The sequence below is a fragment of the Rhipicephalus sanguineus genome, chromosome 5, assembly GCF_013339695.2.
Source record: "Rhipicephalus sanguineus isolate Rsan-2018 chromosome 5, BIME_Rsan_1.4, whole genome shotgun sequence".
Lineage (NCBI taxonomy): Eukaryota > Metazoa > Arthropoda > Arachnida > Ixodida > Ixodidae > Rhipicephalus > Rhipicephalus sanguineus.
In genome coordinates, this window is record NC_051180.1 from 103076948 (window position 1) to 103099367 (window position 22420).

General features: G+C 44.7%; 1 protein-coding gene and 1 long non-coding RNA gene across 2 annotated transcripts; both read right to left on the reverse strand.

Moving 5' to 3' along the window:
• Positions 1-86: 86 nt before the first annotated feature.
• LOC125758555 (uncharacterized) lies at positions 87-749 on the reverse strand. Its single transcript, XR_007416216.1, has 4 exons — positions 703-749; positions 335-379; positions 212-244; positions 87-132 (listed from the first exon to the last, which is right to left on the reverse strand). It is a non-coding gene; the product is annotated as an uncharacterized LOC125758555 (long non-coding RNA).
• Positions 750-2175: 1426 nt separating this feature from the next.
• On the reverse strand, positions 2176-5468 carry LOC125758556 (uncharacterized). The gene is made up of 3 exons (XM_049415896.1): positions 5164-5468; positions 3127-3262; positions 2176-2310 (listed from the first exon to the last, which is right to left on the reverse strand). Exons 1-3 carry the CDS (start codon positions 5381-5383, stop codon positions 2214-2216), a joined length of 453 nt encoding a protein of 150 aa, XP_049271853.1. The 5' UTR covers positions 5384-5468; the 3' UTR covers positions 2176-2213.
• Positions 5469-22420: the final 16952 nt, after the last annotated feature.

Here is a 22420-nt window from a genome sequence, read left to right on the forward strand (position 1 = left end):
TGGCTCTGATGCCTGCAAAGTATCACTGTGTTAGAAACCTGCTCTTAGGTTCGAAAAAGAAAAAAAAAAACATAACTCACATTTGCTGGCGCGTCAATTTGCAGACTCGATCCATGACGTGCATGTGGTTCCCTGTTGAAATGTGCTTAATTAGAACAATAATGGTATACTAGACGATGCAAAAAAAAAAAAAACTGCAACTAGCACTTACATGAATGCCGGCTGGCGATCTCCGTGCTCATATCTGAAAAAAGGTTTTAGAACTTCTAAGTCTTGCAAGCAGGTCTGCGATCAATACACAGTGCATGCACAATAAGCAACTTAATACACTTACTCTGCTTGAACAGGAGGTACAGGTGAGCTCTGTTGGCTCTGGTGCCTGCAAAGTGTCTGTTTTAGAAGCCTTGTCTTTGGTAAAAAAAAAAAGAAACACTTATATTAATGGTGGACCAATTTGTGCATTCGCTTCCCAGGATTGCAAGTGCCTGTTGAAGTATGCTTAATTAGAACAAAAATGAAACACCAGACACTGCTAAGAAAATGGTGATGAGCACATACATTAATACAGACTGGCAGCCTCCCTGTTCACATCCGAAAAAGTTTTTAGAGCTTCTAGATTTCGCAAACATGTCATCAATCAGTAACAATGCAGGCACAATGACTACTTTAGATATGAAGAACTCAGCAACTAAAAACACTTACTCTGCTTCAAGAAGAGGTACAGGTGTGATCTGTGGGCTCTGGGGGCTGAAAAGATTACTATTTAGAAGCCTTGTTCATGGTGAAAAAAAAAACATAACACACATCCGTGGATCAATTAACCGCATTTGATCTCCAGCATAGTGGCTGCCTATTGAATGTGCTCAACTAGAATAAAAATGACATACCAGACACTGCCAAGAAAATGGTAATGCGCACATATGTGATGCAGGCTGGCGGCCACCATGATCATATCTGAATAAAGGTTTCAGAGCTTCTAAATCTTGCAAATGTATTTGGGATAAATATACAGTCAATCACCATTACAACAAACTCGGGATTTGTCCAATTATTGACTACTGTGATGCAGTGAGAAATGTCTTTGAGGAAGCATTATGCCAAAAACAGTGTGAAAAGTTGTACTATTCCTAGTTATGGAAAACAGTGCATGAGCTACAATGCTCAGCTTCCAAGAATGAATTTCCAACCGCAACGGTGTGTTCAGAATTCCCTAGAGAAACATGCATAAGCCTCAATTATATATCCACACGGCATGCAGGAAGTACTTACAGCTTGTAAAAAGTGAAAAATTATCAGTACAGCGTTTAAGGATTTGTTTAAGGGCTAGATATAGTCCAGCGTAGCGCGTACATGCGACATGGTTAAGCTACGCGGGCGAAAAGTAAAGAACATATAGTGTGGCGTCACAGTGTAGCCGCTCCCGGCAGAGTTTGGCGTGCTTGTCGCTGCCGCCGCAGAGATAAAGCGTGTTCCTATTTCACGCGCTGACATTAGACCACAATGCACCGAGTGCGGCAGTGGCAAAATGGCAGTGCATGGGGCGCGTTTGAAAAGTGCGGCTGTGGTTTACTCAACGCTGATTAACGACCACAATTATTCTGTGTCAACTCGAAGGAATTACAGATGACATGTGCGTGTAGACCAGCAACAGTGCGAACTGCTGCGACTAGGAGAGAAAAAGAAACGCCTGGGAAGCCTTCGGAATGCACTCTCGTATGTACATAGATGTTTCGCTTTTGTTTCCAATGCAATCTCTGTTGCTATTTTCTGGGTCCTAGAGCATTTAAAGCAATGCTTGTAAGGAAAGATGCTTCCGATGTTAAGCCAAACAGTGCACAGAGCGAGAAAATGCACGCTTATCAACCAAGGCATTGGTTGAGCAGCAAAGAAAGAGAAAATGGTGTATGTTTCAACCGAAAAAACGCGGAGCCGCAGACATGTTAAATGAAGACAGTGCGCATGCGCCACTCCGAAGCTGCTCGCTGCGGCATGGTGAGCGCGCTGGTCTCTAAAGTGAGGAATTGGCCGCCGTCGCTGGCTACATATACCAAGCGTATCCAACCTCTGCTCACACGACCTGATGCGTTGAACATGTCCAACTATAATTAGGCCTTTAATGGGCATTAGGCTGCAAATATAGAACTCATTAGGCCAGAATGGGGTATTCATGCGCCTTTAAATTACCACAATTAACGATTTCTAAAACAACTACCCTACCTATCATCGCTGACGAAACGTGGTGGTGTCCCAAGTGCACTTGCATGAAGGCCTGGTTCCAACTCCGTGCTGCTGGATGGAGATGGGGAGCTCCTATATGGGCAAATGCAGCACATACACATGGGACTTTTACGAGGCTGCTTTTGTGTAATAATAGGTTTTTATTACCCCATTTATAAAATCTAATTTAATGAGGACTAACACTAGTTTCCCACGTAATCTCTCCAAAAAAGTGGCAAGTTATTCCCAAAAGTACAAGCTAGGTAACCTAATTCTCCTTGATCAAGCACATATATCCGACCTAATTATTTTGTATGTTACGTTACATGTGTTTCCCAAACAGGTCTGCACAAACCTAAACATCATACACCTTGCAAGAGACATGAATTCGGTTTCCACAGTGAAAGTCTTATTTCAATGAAGGTGAAATGCAAGAGGTTCATTAGCTAGAAACCGCAGCACCATTAACATGTAACTGCACACAACTAAATTTTTATATATTGGACAAGCAGATTTATTTCATGCCTGCTAGCCACAAAAACTCAACGATAGCTGGACAAAATCTTCCTGTTAAGGAAAATTGAACTTAACATGGACAAAATTATGAACAAAATCACCAGCTTGAGAAACTTGTCGAATTGGAAAGACAAGCTCACTCATACACTGTCTTTCACAGCGTAGGGAATACTTATAACAAAATGCAACACCTAGGAGAGAGTTTGCCATAGAGATTTGCTACATTTTAACATGTCCCTACCTTTAAGAGCCCTCTCGCAACTAGCATAGTTTTTTACATATCCAGGATATTCCCTGTAAATCTTTATGCAAAGAGGCTTTGATTTCGCATCTTGCAATTCATTATATTTAATACCTGCATACTCATATGCACATCACTGAAATGATAGCAACCTTAGATCTGGTTCGTCTGGCATTTCATGGCCATTTCGGCGGCGACGTTTGCCTCTGCCCATTTCAGTATCTGTAGCAGGCACGTTGTCCGTATCTTCTGCCTCCCGTGCCTTTGCTCTTGCATGCAGGTATGTACCTGCACATGAAGTTGCAAGGCATGTTTTGCTGCGACACTGTTGAGCTAGTCCGACATGCACACCTACTGTTGTATACACTAAAGTAGCATAAAATAGTGTCAATTTAAGCACAGAGTATAGTAGTTAATGACTTCTTGTGACAGATTTCCATAAAACTGATGTGAGCAGCAGCCGCTCATCTTATGCCTCACTTGCTTATGCTGGTCTTTACATGCTGCATAAAAGTTTAGTGCATGCCTGAAGATGCAATGTTTCCCAATGCCACAAATGGGCTTGCCAAAACTGTTCAAGACTGTTGCTGGGTAGTGAGTGAACATGCTTCTGTAAACTTGCTGCCCTTGTAAACAAAGATACAGCACAGAAGCCACAGCTTTAGTCGCACAATGTAATGTTCAAAAACATGCAGATGGGTCAACAATTGATAGGCAATATACTGAGTGCATGGCTGCTGGCGTTTCTACGTGCGACTGCAAAGCGCTGCATGATGCGTGGATGTGACATGCTGAACTATGTACTGCAATGATGACTGATGCCCATATCACTCACGAGTGCCACAAAAAGACAGTGGACACCATGGAGGTTGAGTACGACCATCATTAAATGAGCACTCAGCAGTACTCACGGACTGCAACGCAATGATACCATACCAGTGCATGGCCACTAGTACAAGCCATGCCTCCCTTGGGCTCCTATAGAAGCATGCCATTGCATTGTGCAAAGGTGAACATGCCTTTGGAGCAGAATTACTTTTTCTGGTACCCAGTGACCTTGTCCATAGTTTAAAAGGTGCCGTGCAACACTTTTTCAAGTAGTCATGAAATGGATTCAATCGAGAAACTTATTACCTCATGAATTCACCGCTGCAATAATTTTCAGAATCCGTCCCATACGAGCCGAGTTGCAAAACTTTGTCACACATTGCAATTGCATTCTCTTTTCTCTCCTCCTGACGAAAGTGCTGGAAGCTCACCAGGGAGGGATGAAAAAGAAAATCTGTCACGCATGCCTCGTGACCTTGAGCACTTTCCCTCTTTTTCTTTTTTTCCTGAGAATACGCGGCTTTTCAATGCAATAGATAGCATGCGCAGACATGTCACGACCTCCCGCAGCAGCCAAAGTAATGAATGACCAAGCATGCCAATATATGCGTGCATCTATAGAATGAACATCACAATTGTGCAAAGGGACACTAAAGGAAAAGTCTGAATAGGCTTAGACTGATGAAATACGTTTTCAGAAATATACTGCCGTAAATTTTACCAACATACTACACTGGGAAATAAAAGTTACTTCAACTTTAGAGTTTCGTACTGAAGCTTGCACCTCTGAGATGTCATGGATGGCAAGACTAACATAAAACTTCAAGCTCGCATAAAATACTACAAAATTCATTTTTTGTCGACAAAGAGATGTGCAGACCCACACAGGGACTATGGTATAAAAATCTGTCACATAATGGCGATTGGTGTGCGAAGAGTGGTGAAATCCCTTTTGAACTTTCTGTTTATATGTTTTCTGAGTTACAAAACTTCTTGTTGTGACAAAAGTGGTGCATTTGGTATTGCAAAAAAGTAATCTACGAATATGAGAAAAATCTTCTTGCTTTTTAGTGCCACTTTAAAGAAGTACAAGATGATGAATGAAGTTTGCAGATCTTTATCAAACCTGTTTCAGTTGGGATACAAAAGTGCTCGAAAGCTTCGCCTGCTGGCACCACATTTATTCAAGCCCTGAAAATGCTCTTTCTTGCTACGTACCACAATGCAATCATTTGCGTGTCAACATGCACCCACCAGTGGCATGACATGTACTAGTGGCCAGACATTTGGAAAGTCTTATTTTGTGAGCGCTGCACATTAATGATTTACAGAAGTGCTGATGACCTCAGAAAAAAGCTTACTTGCTGTAGCTATGACGACCACCCGGTGCTTCGAAAATGAGGCACTAGGGAGTTCACAATGCGATATAGCCTTTGTGAGGCGGGCAGGGGTGTAGGCCACTGGCCACAAGCACGTATGGCCGCACACCCATGACGAAGGGACTGCTTCCACATCATTAGTTTCGGCGAAGCGGACTATTGTGAAACCTAAAAACAAAATAAGAAAGGCAGTCACCACCATAGATGCCTAAATGATAACTAATTCAATTACCATGCTGACTGGGCGAGCTGTGCATTTACAACTGCTTTTTAAATTCTAGTAGTTCATCTTGACTAAACAGATTAACAAGCTTCGTCTACATTTCATTTCATAGATAGCGCGCAATAATGCCAGAACTTGGGAGCATAATACGGTGCTATACATGCGACAAATGCGCACAATGCTGCTCAAATGCAATAGAATATACTGTGAACACCAATAGATAGGTATTTCGTTACTTTTTTTTAACAGGCAAGACTTAAGCATGCTTAAAACTTCAGCATCACAAGCACCATAGTACTTCCAAGATTCCTCTTTGTTTACAGCAGATTTTGCATGATCCGAACATCCAACTAAAAGAAGATAGTGTCTCCCACTTCAGCTGGAACTTGCATCACCTCGTCGCATGTATTTGACGATACAGTAAAAGCTCGTTAATTCGGATTTCTAGGGACCGGAAAAAATGTCCGAATTAACCGAATGTCCGAATTATCGAATGGTCGAAATAAACACAATAAATGCAAGAGTTTTTCAACATACCTTTACTTTACAGGTAATCGCGGATGCGCCTCTGTTTTCGAGCAGAAATTCGCGCGGACACAATTTTTCTGAGCCCTTCAAGGTGCTCAGCAGCTAGCATGCTGTCTGCAGTGCCAAAACAAAATTCTTTAAGGACGACGAGGGCCTCCGCGGCTTCCTTCACAGTACGAGGGGGCCTGTGTGGCTCATAGTGTGGCTGCTCCTCTTCAGGCTCTTCGTTCTCGGATTCGTCGCCATGCATCACTTCCTTGACGATTTGCTCATCAGTCAGAGAGCCGGCAGTGGCAACGCCATCAATGCCGATATAATCGTCGAGTGTCACTGCATCAGGCATAACACTTCCGAAATCCTGCCAGTCATCGGCACCGTCGTTCGGCGACACTTCGGCCACTGCGGCATCGCTGGAGTCGGGTACAACAAAGCCACTGTTCCTGAAACAGTTGGCAATGGCGTGCGCAGGCGTGCTCTGCCACACATACGCAAAGAATGCTAACTGCGCTCAGGAGACTCACGTCGTATTGTTTGCCGACGTCATGGCACAGGAGCTTCTTGCCGGGAGAGCCCATTTTTTAGGGCACGCAAAATTTCTACTTTGGTGGTGAAGTCCTTGGCCTCGTACTTGGGCCGCTTCGCCGGCGTTGCCATCGGCGGAGAGTGTGTTCACACGAGAAGTCAGCACAAAAGCACCAGCAACGATCAAGCTAAAGGAGCCGTACTGAATTGTTCCTCGATAAAACGGCGTTCAACGATGCAGCACACCAACGGGAGCAAAGCCGGCAAAGCAACAAAAATGACACCGCGCCAAACCCACACGCTATCACGCGCGAAGAAAAGGCGTTCAATCAGTCTCAAGTCAAGCCAAGCCGATAATTGATGTCCATGGCGATGCTGCGTTTGAGCTTCACTTTTGTTCCGAATAGTTCTTTTTTCGTTTTCGAGCCTCGCCAGCGGCCCGAAAGTCGCCGAATTATCCGATTTGCGGTCAAATCTGTCCGAAATAACGAGCGCCCAGTCTCATAGAGTGATGCATATATTTACAGGGACCAGATGACGTGTCCGAATTAACCGATTTTCCGAATTAACGAGAGTCGAATTAACGAGCTTTTACTGTATCTACTGTAAAGTTTGTAAAGTTTTTCAAGGCAGTGCAAGCCACTCATTGTTGACATCTACGAGGCGACTGGGGCACGCTCCCTGAAGATGACAGTCCACATAGTTCTCGATATTGTGGCTGCTGAACTGGAGTGTCTATTCGCACTGCCACAAAGTACAAGTAACGAAGTGTGAAAATACCTCACAAAATGACTCTAGCAATCTTGCATTTTGTAAAGCACGATAGCTTCACACTACATGATGTTCATCTTAAGATACACCACATATATGCTGAAAAAAAATTCTGACTCTTCAGAGTGCTAACAAATTTTTTCCTAACGTACTAATTCATCATTTACATTTAGAGTGATATTGGTAAGCTGACTGTAATGCAAGCAACCACAAGAAAATAGCACTCATTAATTTTTATGAACACTAAGAGAGAGTCTGCCATTCAAACCAGGGCCCATGTAGTTGGCAAGTTGGGCTTGTTGGTACATAATCCTGACACACTACACAGTGCACAAATATATAACTGACGGAAGGAAAGTGTAAATTTAAGGGTTCGCTTTCTTTGTTCGGCATAATAATAATGAGAGCTAACAAACGACAACAGACAACTAACGGAAGGAACACAAACGACGATGACGAGTGCTGAACTTTCAACAACCTATACTGGAAAATTGCTGGTATATTTATACTGTCTGACACAGACGACATCCACTGCACATGCATAGATATGCCATCTCATTATCAGTAAGTCAAAGGAAATCCACGCTTACACAACCCTCCCCCATATAGGTAGTGCATTCTGCTTCAATAATTTCACGGCTGATCCATGTTTTGCTTTACTTAAACATTAAGTCGGGATTGCAATCTTGGCAAGTTATACAATGACTAGTTAAGAAACGTTCGAAATCCTTTCCATCACGCACATTAGTTTAATTGTTTGAATGTTCCCTTAGCTCACCCTTAATGCATCTCCCAGTACTCCCAGTATGGCCAACATACACTTTCTCGCACTTTATAGGAACTTCCTAAATCATCCCTTCTGTGCTGTCAGCAAAGGAATGCCTGTGCTTTGTGCTAACCGACCTGCAGCATCTTTGCCTCCGGGTCAGTCATTTTGCAGAACTTAAACAGCCTGTTTGGCACTGAGAATACAACTTTTTCAAATTGTGCGAAAGCTTGTGCACATAAGGTTTCTCAGCTACCTTCTGCCTGGGTGGTGCACTGGCTTCACAACACTGCAAACAATGGCTCATGCTTTTGAGCAGGCTCTGTGCGACAGAAATGAGGGGCTGGGGATCCCCAGCACTGGTCAGCTTTTAAGCTTCACGCTTTGGCAAGATTCAGAGCGATCTTGAGGCATGACATAGCTGTCATGGCCCGCATTCCCTGAATGCATGCCTTGTACCGCTCAGCGATGACATGTGTGGACTATCTTACTTGTTTGTTTTTTCCCGCACACTACTTAATTTCATAGGTCCTAGCCTGTAACACCATGCTATATCAAATGGGGTATAGCTTATATATTACAAGCGCGACTTTTATGCATTTTACCTTTAATGCAGTTTACCAGCCATTGCAGAGATTGCACCCTATGACTGAGCTGTGCACTACAACACAAGGTGAACATCAGCCCAATGTCCCACAATTTAGTAATCATTATAGCAATTTTTCTGCAGTACATTATTACTTGCCATGTTTAGCAGAGGTGTTTCTTGCTGCTGCTTTAGAAGTGGTGGCTCTCAACGCAAATTCACTCATACTGGTTGAGCAAGAGATGCAGTTATATCACTGCAATAACAAAAAACAAAAAAACAAGCTTTCAGCATGGCAAAGGCATGTGAGACTGCTTATTTATTTTGAAAAGCCACTACAAGCATAGGTGGGTGCACAGGGGGAGGGGCAGGCAGGGGGGAGAGGGGGCCAGCCCCATACATTGACACATACGGAAGGAGGAGGGGGGCGACAGGGTGATGCAAAGTCAGCCCTATACATTGACGTGATTGGGAGGGGGGCACTGCAACAAACCCCCCCAAAGAGGGAACCCTGCGCACGCTTATAACTACAGGGGATGCCTGAACCCGTACCAATCGGCATTCTAATTCAACCATTGCAACGCAACACATTCACCATGCAAAATGTGCTAAGAAGGTTGGCATGCCTACTAGGCTGCACATGCTCATGGGCACACCATGTCAGAGCCTGCAACTGCTGCAGATGTCGCCCCACAGAGCAAGGCCGGCTGCTCAGGCATTCACCACAGACGTTGATGCAGCTGAACAATGAAACGCAAATAGTGGAAGTGCCTAGATGCCAGTACACGCTGTGACATCCATGTCTGTTCATTGAAGGTGTTGCATTGTGGTATAGCAAGAAGGTCTTAGCACATTTGGTAAAGAATTAGTCCTGTCCAACGTGGAAAACAGTTCTACAGAGCACTTAAATATGTTTAAAGCAATGTGTGGTGAGGAAATATAATAGGTGTGCTGATAACATCATGAATATGACAGGTACTGGCTCATTGATGATGGCAATTAAATAGTAATTCTACCACAAAAATACTCGTACCTTTACTGTACAGCACAAAACTGCACCTTTCTTCCACCAGCATCAATGCATCATGTTTACACCACTCAAGCTATCGCATTTCAATCTGTGAATACTCTGCAACCTGTTGTTTCATGACGGTTGATAATGTGGTTCCTATAAAATTTTTATGATGCATGCAAACATACTACTATTCAAAAATGCCAACAAATGTCAAACCTTCGTTGACTAGAAGAGTAGACGTAGCACAGATATTTTTCAAGTTACGCTGAGTACAGATTGTTCATGATGTATACTACGGGTTCTCTCAAGCACGTTGGTCTCAGGGAGCCCTGCCAAGCACCAAGGAACTCCCCCTTCCCCCATTCACATTTTCATGCAATCATTTTTCTGTCTGTTCATGCCACATTCACGTGCAAGAAATTCAAAAACAGATATATATAAACTTGTTCTTTGAAATGAGGCTGAACTCGTTTTTCTTGTGCCAACAAAGCTATGAGAGGCTCAGTCACACTCATGGTAAGCCGCATGTCAGCTGCAGTGATTCAGTCGATTCCTCCACGTACTTCTCAGATTGGCTAAAGTTGAGAATGCCTTCTTACAAGAATATGTTGTTGCTAACGGCAGCAGCATGTCCACGGCCTATTTTTTATTTATTATTATTCTCAATACTCAGAAATCTTATATGAAATGAGATGTGACCACAAAATGGCAGCAGCATGTTCACAGCCTATTTTTTTATTTATCATTATTCTAAATACTCGAAAATCTTATATGATATGAGATGCGACCACGATTTTGTGTGAACCCAGAAAATGTATTTTAGATGTATGGAAGGCTTGATCGCAAAAACACGTATACACACAAGCACAAATACAAAACTTGTTGTAATAGACACAAGCATACTTTACGAGGTTACTGCCACTGATAGAGGTGTGCTCCTTTCAAAAGAATGGCAATTCTCAGCTTTGAAAATGCCATTTCGAAAATAGGAGTTTATTGAATAAATCTGAATAGGCCAAAACTTTACCGGCGGGGGTTTGATGGCGGATTTTTTTTATTATTATTAAGAAAACGCGGAGCTCTATTCATAAGCGTGCGCAAGGTTCCCCTTCAGAGGGGGGGGGGGGGCGAAGGTTCGGCACAGCGCCCCCTCACTATTCGCAACTTTCACGGCCTATAGGTGGCGCGACTGTACATCCAACATGGCGGTCGTTGAGATTATCGGCCCGCTGCGGATGATTTAGGAACGTACATGTTTGGCGAAGAGTTCAGTTCGTTGCGCTTCGGCTGCACTCCGATTTATGTTTTAGTGAAAGCATGGTTGCGGTGACATATTATAATAAGTAAACAAATGTCTGGTACGTGATTGGAACCTCATTAGGAAGATAAATATGCACATAATTGTAAATAAAGCAAACACACTAGTCGCGTTGCTTGCGGCGCTTAATCACGCGTTGCAACCCCCGCTGTGTTGTTAGCACGATATGGTAGTAGGAGACTCAGTAAAGATGTCTCAGTAATATCAGAGACATTCTCGGAGACATGCTTTATCTCATTTTTGCTTGCATTGCATTCTGCCGCGTAGCTAGCTCAGCTCCCTTCAAAGCACGAAGTAATGTAAGTAAACGAAAAAAAAAAAATGTGTTGCCCTTCGAGACCGAAGCACAAGAACCACTTGAGGCATGTGCGATTATCGGAAATACGATTTTATTGCGCTTTCTTGGTAAAAATGAGAAAAAAAAACCAGCGGAATGCCACAATGGGTCGACAAGCAGCGAATGAAACCAGCGCGAGACGCAATTTTCACGTTTAAGAAGGGACGTTTCTGTTATCATCCTACGCTTTCGGTGTTTATGAGAAGTGCAATAAGTAACATCGTACGGGACAGGGACGAAAAAACAGCGCCATCAGCAAGTAATACAGAACAAAAAGAGCTGGAGATGTGAAGGTCACGGAGGCACTTCACAGCCACTTCAGACGTGGAATGGTGCAATGGACGCTTTGAAAGCGGACTTTTCATTATATTCTAGAGGCGGAACGCATTCCTTATCAGTTCTGGTACTGTCTGCACAGCGACTGTGTCGAGCGGAGGAACGAAGCGCGAGAAAGTTGATATGAGGTAGTAGTAGTAGGTATATACTCGGACACAAAATGGGATTCTGCGTACATTCATGGGCCTTAGTTATTTGCTTGCGAAGCTTCACCCGCTTAACCACTCACGGCTTTTCGAGGTGCTAATCTGAAGGGGAAGATTTTGCTTTGCCTCCCGCTGTACGCTGTGAGCACCGAGGCCCGCAGTAAAATCAGTTGCCTTTTTCTTTTATTTTCCGTTCACAGTGAGGAACCGAAAGTGTCATGTATCAAGACCGTGCACACCGTCGCAAAACGACCCCAAACGAGACAAAACAAGTGGCAACATTCGCCGACTCAAGCGGGTCCAACATTTCAATAATCTCAACAGAGCTTCCGGCGGCCACCGCTCGGCGGCGCCACGGTACCTGGAAGTTGCGAATCATGTCAATGTACGGGGCTAGTTTTGCGCCCCCCCCCCCCCCCCCCCCCCCCACCGTGCTCACGCCTATGGCTATATTACAATCGCCGCTGACACGGCTCAAGGCACCAACAAGCTCAGCATGTTAGCTAGCGCTAGCACTTACTCAATTAGTCTACACAAGCAAATCACTCGACTCAGCAAGTTGACATGTCAAATAACGCCCACACCAACAAGCTGCTGCAACTTCAGCACAATGTACTAGAATAACAGTAAAAGCTGCCGCGTGGTGAGAGAAACACGGAGCTGCGACAGGAACATTTCCAGAAAATGTATACTCTATTCGAAAGGAACGTTACAACATGGCAATTTCAGTACAAGTGATAGTTGGGCAAGTTGGTGTGGGTTCATGGTTAAAAACGGCGCAAGAACACGAGACACAAACTAACAATGCGGGCGTTTTTAGCCGTGGCAATTTCAAGAGATCTTTACATAAAAACATTAAAAGTTACAGTGAGAAAAAGCAAACACGGAAATAAAACGAAATCCCGGTGCATCGCTTCAAAATCGCGGAGTATCCCGCCAAAAACTAAGCGGCGTGACGAGGACGCAGGAAAGTTTAGCGGCGACTACCCACGCGAGTGAGAAGACGAAGAAAGCCTGCCGATTCACGGAAACATCCTCCACAAATACAACAGCCGACTTGGACAAGTGAACATTGCAGCGGAGAAATACAATTTCAAATACTCACCGCGATGCAACTACGCCGTCATCGACACAAAAAAACAACAAAGAGTTCTCAATACAAGCGGCAGCGGTGACAGTGGTGACAGCTGACCCCCGTATTCACAAACGCTCCTCGACTCGAATCTCGTCCTTCACTTGAACAAGTCGAGCACAGCGCCGCTGTTCGACCGAAAATGACGCCGCGCTTCTCAACAATCGGCGCAGATAATCGCTGATATGCAGTGATTTGTTCCGCCTAGAAACGGCGCTCCCATCGACTTTCTCAAGTCAAGGTGGAGCGTTGAGTGAAGGGACGTTCTAGAATACGGGGTGAGCAAGACAATAGTCAGCTCGCGCATGCGCGCGCTGCACTCCGGAGTTTTGTCAGCCGACCGCTGCAGAAATTACAGCGCTGCAAGCTACTCAGGCACGGCCGCTGGATCCAGCAACCGTGGCTCTCGTATGTCACCTTTGTTGGTGGTAAACGTTTCATACTGAAGTGCACTAGAGAGTTCCTGTGTGCCTGAGTGGTGGTACGGAGACTCGTACGTTTAGGCATCATGTGGTCGCATTTTCCCAGTGACCCAAGACTGGTGATCGAATATGACTCCGCATGGTGAACGGGCTTTAGGCCGTGCTAGCCATCGTTGGGATAAAAGAGAATTGAAATGTTTTTTTTATTTAACATAGCGGTTTTATCTCAGAAGAAACGCTGCTGCACCTTTTTCTTTTCTTTTTCTCCCGTGTACGCAAAAGCTTCCGTCTGAGTAAGTTGGTTCATAATGAAATAAATGGTACAGACTTGCACGCACCACGGGGAAAGAGATGCACAGTTTTGTTTCACACACTTTCACTATTTATATATGAGGAGGCTTTTTTTTTTTTAAGTGTGCCAGATCTAAAACTGAAACTAGCTCAAGGCTCTATTGACCCATACATACTTTAAACTTTCCTTTAAAAGCATTCCTAATAAATTAATAATAATAAGTAGTAATTTGTTATAACTGTTTTAGAGCAAAGTTGAAAGTATCTATGTGCCAACACAGCCTCATTTAACTAGTTTCGGTTTTGCATTTGGCCCATTTTGGAAAAAAAGCTCCTCACACACACACACACATTATATATATATATATATATATATATATATATATATATATATATATATATATATATATATATATATATATATATATATATATATATATCTGGCCCCGTGTGCTGAAGAAAAAAATTTTGCTTACCTTGGGCACGCTGGCGCAACCATGATCCTTTGCAAACAAATAAACATCGAGCATGAGAAGATCTTGAAGACGTACGTAGAAAACAAAAATGATGATTGCCACAGGTCGATCGCTGCTGATTCACCACAAACAGTAACTGTTGACACAACCTTATTGTTGTTTGTCCCACAAAGTTCGACTAAATGAAAGTGTGCATAAACGTGATTAGACAAGTCACGGGAATTCAAAAATCTTGAAGTGACCTAAAACCTTTGTAAACGCATAACTTTTGTCTTGCATTTCACATCGATCATCATCGCAGATTGCTAGGCAACTTGTTCACTTTAGTTACTTAATTGCGGACTGATTGTTGTCGAGGTGTGCCCCATCGTTATTGTTAGCACTGCCGCATTACATCACTGCGGCATGAATAAGGGGAAAGACCGCAAATTCATCATGACCAGTAGGGACTCGAAAACATTTCGTTTTTATGTCGTCCAACTTCCATGAGCGAAGGTTCTGCGACAGCACTGAAACTTTCTGAACATCTAGAAATAATGAGCAGATTGGATAGTTATATAGTGGTTTTCTTCGTGCATAGCTGCGGCCGACCACTACTGGCATGTTCTCACTGTCAAATGCAAAGCTTTCTGCTACGATGACATTGCCATCTTTGAGCAGACAGCAACTGTTGGCAATATCTGCTTTCAGAAACGTACCATTCACACGTGCCACGCAGTACTGCGGTCCACAACAGTTTTCGGGCAGGCAAACTCCCCTATGCTCTGAGCGCAAGCGCTGATTTTCCTGTGGGGTGTCAGGACACGAGGCATTGTCGTCTGCAGCTTGTCTTGCTTCGTACAGGCGCCTGTGCAGCTGCTGCAACTGCAGCCTACCCGGGCGAACAAGAGCCTTCAACTTTCCCATAAAGCTCTCTGCTGCAAATGCACTGAAAGCGTCTAGAGGGCCAAACAAACGGACGTCATCAGCCAGGTGCACAAGGCCGTGTACGTTGTACGTGACATTCTCAATGCCGTAGATGTCGATGGAAGTATGAACAAAAATGTCAGCAGCCTTCGTGCATAGTCATTTAGTTCGGAGCACAGCTGTGGATGCGCGAGAATGGTGATGGCAACATGAAGCACCAAAAAGTGTTCGTACCTTTTTCTGTCTAGGTAGCCTTGCAGAAGTGCCGGACCACTATAGAGAAGAAACTGGCGGTACTCGGTCGCCTTCCAAGCGCCAAGATCTTGGAGTGACTGTGGTCTGCGTGCGAACTCGCGGCACACGTACGAGCCAACTGATGTTAGCTTTGTTGAAAGTTCCGATATTTGGTCATGGCGAAGCCTGAAGGTCGACCGCCTTTCGCCTTTCCATAGCTGAATTAGTTTCTTTTGTACTCCTAAGCAGACCAAGTGCATGTATTCGTACGGAAATCCTGATACGAGGCCAAAAGGCAGGGCTGATAATGGCGTGTTGCTGACGTGGTGCTCTGGACATGACTTCTCAGCGAAGTCCAAGTCCGAACGGAGGGGAGCATTTGTTTCTGGAAACACTACTTTGCCTCTGCAATAATGGCCTTTCTGTTTGCATTTGGTGCAGCCGTAGTAACCGCCATGATACTTTGTACCCAAGAGAAATGCCCTCGCAGGAGCATCACAAATGAAAGCTTTGCAGGAGACATCATAATGGCTACCTTGCACAGTGATGCCCCTTTGTAAAAGCAAGCTGAGCTCCTCTACGAACTCGGATAAGAAATCGTCCACCGAATGCGGCTTTCCTTTGCCTTGATAACAACCAATTACGAACATTAATTGAGGACTGAGCTCCTCACATCTTCCAATAATCGGCCAAAATTGGTCAACGGTGCTGTTTCCCAATCTTACACCGTCTATGTAGAAAAATAAATGCAGTGTTGTCGACTGAACTGCTTCATTTGAGTTTAGGATCACACGCTCCAAATGTTTCTCCAAAGAAAAATGCGCATATTCCCCAGGAGGAACGGATCGCGTCGAAGTGAATCTGGGAGTGCCCAACAACGTCCTGGCATCGATTGGCAGATCCGTGTCGAATGTGCTGTTAAGTTTTCGTAGAAGCTGAGAAACTGCGACGTGAGGAATGCGGTGAGTTGTGACCCATGCTTCAAGCCATGCTTGAAACTCCACGCAGTTACGCCCAATATGAGCTCCTGCTTGGCTTTCTGCGTAGGACGTGTCATCGGACAAAGAACTGGAATTTTCTATCTCAGCTCTCAGCGGAGAGTTGTTTCGGTCCGTATTTTCTCTTGAGCAAATATTGCTTATCCTATGCGCGTTTGTATGTTCACTGGTCAAGACAAACAAGTTTACATTATCCAGTTGATTCTGCTCATTTGGTAATTCGGCGATAGCAGTACGTCTTCCGCTTTCGTCATCAGTGCAGGCGAAGTCACTTTCGCAGCAACTGTCCTCCGACTGCTCATATGTGCACAATCTCTTAACTTCAACATACCTTGAGACATTCTGGGTGGTATCGTCGGCATCGATACCTGCAGAAGTTGACAACATTTCATTGACTCTCCGGCGCTTCTGGCGGTCTGAAAGGTCAGCATAACACTTTTTCTTTCTAGCTGTCTTCATGATACATCAACGCAAGAGCGTCACTGACAGAAGTGCTCTTCTGTGCGCGCCAACTACTGGGGGCTGCCTTTTCGCGCGCTTTTTTCGCCAGAAGTAAAAAAAAAAAGGAGGTATCTCCCGCCAAAATTTCCCGCCACAATTTGACAACGATCGCGCAAGAACAACGGTCTTACAAAATCCAACTTCAAGCGGGATTTTAGATTCACCTTATGTTCTTACTTAAGGTGGCTTCTTCTATCCGTATTGCAGACGGCTAAGGAAATACATTTGTGAACAACACAAATGATAAAGAAGAAGACGCTTGTAAAGGTTTTCAAAAGTCTGTCTTACAGCAGGATATTCCGTCTGGATAGAATTCGTCCTCAAGTTGACTTCTTCTATTTAGCCTGGAGTCAGTTTAGACGATATATCCCCTAATAAGACGGATTTTATCTCTTTTGTGCTACCTGGGTAGTGGCTTGATCAACGAGTCGCACGCTTGTTACTCTCCCAAGCACTTCCGGTCGAGTACTTACTTCCGGTTTTCCGAGTACTGAGAAAATGAGCTTTAAAAAATTGGTACGAATTCGATGGTGCGGTTTCAGGGTCAGAGTTATATTGGATACATGTGATAGCAGAACATAAGCTTAAGATAAGGACTAATAAGCTGTCAGGATAATTCATGAAAATTAATTTATTAAGTTCATTGAATGAGCAGACGCTTTTCTTGTGAGCGGCTGAGATCGTTGCGGCACCTGGTGGAGCAGATCTCAACCACGTGCTTCTTTCTACGTGGCCTCGGAGATCCGCTTCGGCAGCGCGCGAAACACACTTAAACCAAGAAATGCACAAAGGTATACACGAAAGCCGGCGTGCGAGTGCCGGTACCAGGCATTGTTTAATTGCCGCTGTATAATATTCCAGAAGCAACATTTCCACGCGCGCGTTTATGTAGCCGTCCGTATTCCATACGACAGAAACTGCTCTTCGAGGCATATAGAAAGAGACTAAAAAGTAACGTTATGAGTCTTCAGCTTGAACTTTCATGTCATTTCGAGGTACGCAAAACGGGCTTGATAATCACATTGCGTCAGAGGAAGACGAAACGGCCTCTATCACACCAGTCTTCGTTATCTCGGCAGGTGGCTAACAAGAATACGATTAAAACACTTCCATAGCTTATCAGCCAATTCACGTAATAGTAGGGTGAATATAACGCTCAAAGGCTACCAAGCTGATGAGACTTATTAAGACCAACGCGCAAAAATGTGCAAGGAACCTCAAGAATAATAAATCTGAACTGCTCGCAAATTTTCTGCAACTTTCGAATATTCCGAATATAAAAAATACCCGAACAAGCGCCACACGGAGCAAACCGTATGTTTGGTTTCATTCAGTTGCGGTTAGCCAATTCCTTTTTAAGTCAGTGGTTCTCTTTACGTGAAACACCCTGTATATTTATAACATGTTCAGAGCGTCAATGACGCGCTTGCAGCCGGACTCTGCAAATGTTCATTGAAGCTTGCAAAAATGCGGATGCTACGCACATGCGCTAATCCGTTTAAGCGGCGCTTTTAAATTGTGTTATATAAAGAAACGTTATTTCGTGCATTCACCGTTTTGAAATATAAAAAACATAAGCCGTGCAAGACATTTTCTCGAGCAACTGCTTCTGTAAACAAACCAAAACGATAAAACACATAAAGCGGCGTAAAAAAAAAAATAACAACGAGAAGCAGGTAGCACGTTAAAAAATGTGGAAAGAAGAGAAAAAGAACACTTCGCTTTGAAATGAACTCGACTCTGACATTCTACGCTACTTTATTTACTTTCCGCTCCCTCTGCAACAAAACACCTTCAGGGAGCGGCGCTGTTACTCAAGCCTGGCGGGGGACAAAGCTTAAAAGAAAAGAAAAATGAATGGCGAGTCGGGGCCTGCCGCTATCTCTGGCACCTTAACGGCTGCGCTCGTTAGTAGTCGCCAGCGGACTTTATTGATGGCGCTCTCGAGACAGGTCTCGGCCCATTTGGAAGCAGTCTGTTGCTTTCCTACTGCCACCACACTATCCATTCTAGAATTTGAAGAGTGTTTTTAAAGGGTACGTTTTGGTGCTTACAAGCGTTCGTTTCCTGAAGTCACCCGACGCTTCCATCTGCGTGTCGTTTCTGTTTGCACGTTTTATTACATTTATCTTTCTACAATGTTCTTTCATCCTGACGGGACTCTTACATTTTCATAAACACTGTTTTCTCGCATCTCCCGCTTCCACCTTTGCAATTCGAGCGCCTTCGCTGCAAACATCCTCGGGGTCACGTATATTTACCGCATTCAGGACAGATTCCTGGCAACGTTCTCTCTACGACACCGTTAGCCGTGTCCTGCGAAAGAATAGTTCTTTTTTCTGGACTGCTTAGCGATCCTTTAGAAGAGCCCGTGTTGACTCTGAAATATCGTGTTTTCTTCGTAGCTGCGTCTGCGAAGTAATCATTTAGAAAAACAAAATCCAGCCTGCTCCACCTCGCGAACAGTGTCGAAACAGCGAAGCTTATGCCCGTCATTCATCAGGCTATATCGTACTTCTACGTTTTTCAAGTCTTCCCTTCGCTGGCTTCGGCCTCCCTTGCGCAAAAATCGCGGTTGGCTCGGCGACGACATACCCGTTATCGCGTCGGCTCTCGCTGCCGCTTACGTCGGGTGGCGTCTTCATCGGGAGAACGAGAAATGTTCGCCATTCTGAAAGCGCAAACTCCTTAACGCGATAGCGTTAAAGAGCTCGTTCCGCAGAAATTCCGGTGCCGGCGTCGGTGTCGCTGTCGGCGTCATTGGTTGCGAGCGAAGAATCTTGTATAAAATGAATAATAAAAAAATCTTAATTCGAGTCAGAATGGAACCCAGGCTGTCTGCGTGGCAAGCAGGTGTTCTACCACAGAGCCATTCGATTGCTTGGAACTGCGCTGAAATTAACTTGAATGCTTCACAAACACACGCGTCCTGTGTACAGATGTCACAGTACGAGATGTATTATCGCAGTAAAACGGGGTCCAAGTGTATACGGCCATCGCGCGTGACACCATGTGAAACGCATAACGAGTTGGTGGTTTAAAGCCGACCACCCATTACAAAAGGCACACACATTGCTGCGCGTATTCCCTTAGGAACACGTAGTGGGTGCATCGCAACTTCGAATAAGTATCACTCGCGTAATTGCTGCTGGTTTAAAGCATGCCACCCATTGCATAGGGCATACACATGTGCGCGCATTCTCTTACACACATGTAGTGGGTACACTGTTGTTATAAAAGTGCTGTGTAAGAGGGCGTAAACATTTACCTTTACTATAGGTATGTCGAGTGTGTGTGCGTGTGTGTGAGACCGGGTGACTGAACATAATTACAAGCGAAACAGAGCGCGATGAGGATGGGGCCGGATATCGCTATCACGTTCAACTCTTAATGGCGAAGCTTAAGCGTCCCCCAATTTCTACATTCCACTGCACCTCACCACCCCAACTTGGCGCGTTTCTGGAAGGTTCACCCCTCGACCACTCGACATCCTCCTCCCTCGCCCTCGCATATCGCAGCATGGCGCAGCTCTCCCCTTCCTAGCGAGCCTTACTCTCGCCACACTGCAAAGCCAAAGGCCATGTGATCAGTTCTACGTCCAACCCGGACACGAATTCCTCGACTAAGGACAGCTTCGCTGTTAAAAACACTAAACGACCCTTTAAAAGAGGCCTTGGCGACTAACAAATCATGTTTTGTTCCTTCGAGTGCCCCAGGAGCAAAATGTCGGCTAAGGGCGCGCCGGTGAAAATTGTAAACTATTTCGGGTGATCTGCTTGGTTCCTTTTATATATATAGGCGCATAGGTAATGGCTTAAGCTACTAAAAAATTCCCCATGGGTCGAGTTGGCGGAGCTAATCATTCTCGATGGCAGGGTACTCGTGTAGAGTAACAAGGATTTCGGTGGCGGTGTCGGATGCGAAAACCCGGCACCGCAAGCGTACACAAATGCAGCCCTCGAAAGTGCGCCGGCCACATGCGTATTCGTACGCGCCGTTTTCCAATAATTGCTGCTCTTTCAATTGCGGGCTTCTCGGTGATGAGCCGTTTCTGATATGGCAATATGATATTTTATCGAGGTGACTTGTCATTTCACGGTGCCACATTTCATTGTTGCCTGGATATGAACTCATGACCGTCATTGTTGCCTGTAGCAGCTGAAGTGTTGCGCTGCTGAGCACGTGGGTGAAGGTCCAAGGCCCGGCATGCTCGAGGAAGAGAGAGAGGTTCGGGGGGCGCATTGAGCAATTCTACAGGAATAAATAAATAGATAAATAAGGAAAAATAAAGAGACAAGTACGTGAGGCACACATACACCAACCTTCACTTGCTCCCATTTTCCCGACAGGGCAAGGGCTTCTGAATTTTTTGTTTTGTTTTTGCTACATCATTTAACATAATCGGTAACTCCAAGCTTCAGTAGAGCAACTGAAAAGAAACCACTTGAAATTTCTTTTGACGCAGCTTACTTCCGAACATCCTAAGCTATCCAGAAAGATACATACAAAGTCAAATTGCCTTCAAAATCAACACACGTATGCACGCGTGCGCACGTGTTTGTACCCCTTGCTTGTGCATACTTAAGTGTGGTTGCATGATCGTGCAAGCGCGCGTGCGTGCACGTGTGAGCGCTTGGTGGTTCTCTTTGTTTATATGTATGTTCATGATATGGCACTTGTTGTTCACGACATAACCTACGAGAAGTTTCTTTTTTTCTTTTTTTTCGTTGTGTGACGTGTAATCGATTGCATATCAAAAATTCACAACAGAGGCGCTCAACTTATCAGGAAGTCTTGAGGAGCTCAATAATTTCCGCACAGGCCCGACGTATGAAACATTACTGCAAGTGTGAACATCCGACGTGCGTTTAATTCCTCTGCTGCTTTTCAAGTTGAAGCATGCCTGTCCTTCGCTCCACGTGAATTCAACGCCTGCCCGTCATTACACTGGAGGTGTTAGTTGAAAAGAACAAGACAACAACGACTTTACTTGGATTAATTACCGAAAGTAATTGGCTTCACATGGCTTTAATTTGAATTGTAGCACTCGGAGAGTGCGGTAACACGCGTCACTGGAACAAGCCATTTTGTTTTGTCTTCTCTTTCTAACTGTTATTTTTATTTATTTATTTTTTTGCTTGGCCAGAACCAAGCTGTTTAAAGCAAAGCAAGCAAGAGAGAAACATATTGCATGCGTGCGACAATTTTCTTCGCTTAGCTGTCCCTTGCTCTGCGTGACAGGAGGGAAAACTCATTAGCCGCGGTGTTCTCTGCTCGTTGCTCGAGTAGCGCGCTCCAAATCAGGAAGTTTCGAAACTGCATGGGCAAAGAGAATGGTATGGGCTCTGCGATTTCGTTCGGCTGCCGTGTTGACTCACCGGCGGATCAGGGCTTGAGCTCAGGGCTTGAGAGAAAACGCGATACGTCTCGTTTGAGGCGTGTTCGTTACGTCTTTGCTGCACTTTACAGTGCTTGTAGGTTCAATCCCGACGTCCGTGAATATAGTGTACGCGAAAGGAGAGAGCTGTGTTGTGTTTGTGTTGTCTTATAATGTGACACGTGTTTGTTGCAGACCTACTTTGCATCAGCCGACTGTGGCCTCCCTGCGTTGAGATGTGACGCGCGCTTTCGCGCGATATGGCTGAACACGTTGAGAAATCTACGAATGAAGAATCTGACACGTCTCCCTCTATGCTAAGTCTGTCAAAGTTCCCGAGGGCCTTCGCAATAT

What these genes read in the sequence shown, in the direction of transcription:
- LOC125758556 (XM_049415896.1), bottom strand. Translation starts at nt 5,383, where the DNA reads ATGGTGGTGACTGCCTTTCTTATTTTGTTTTTAGGTTTCACAATAGTC. An exon ending in GGTCGTCATAGCTACAGCAA is followed by an intron (nt 3,263 to 5,163) that starts GTAAGCTTTTTT and finishes CTTCATGTGCAG; the next exon opens with GTACATACCTGCATGCAAGA. An exon ending in CCAGACGAACCAGATCTAAG is followed by an intron (nt 2,311 to 3,126) that starts GTTGCTATCATT and finishes TTGCCCATATAG; the next exon opens with GAGCTCCCCATCTCCATCCA.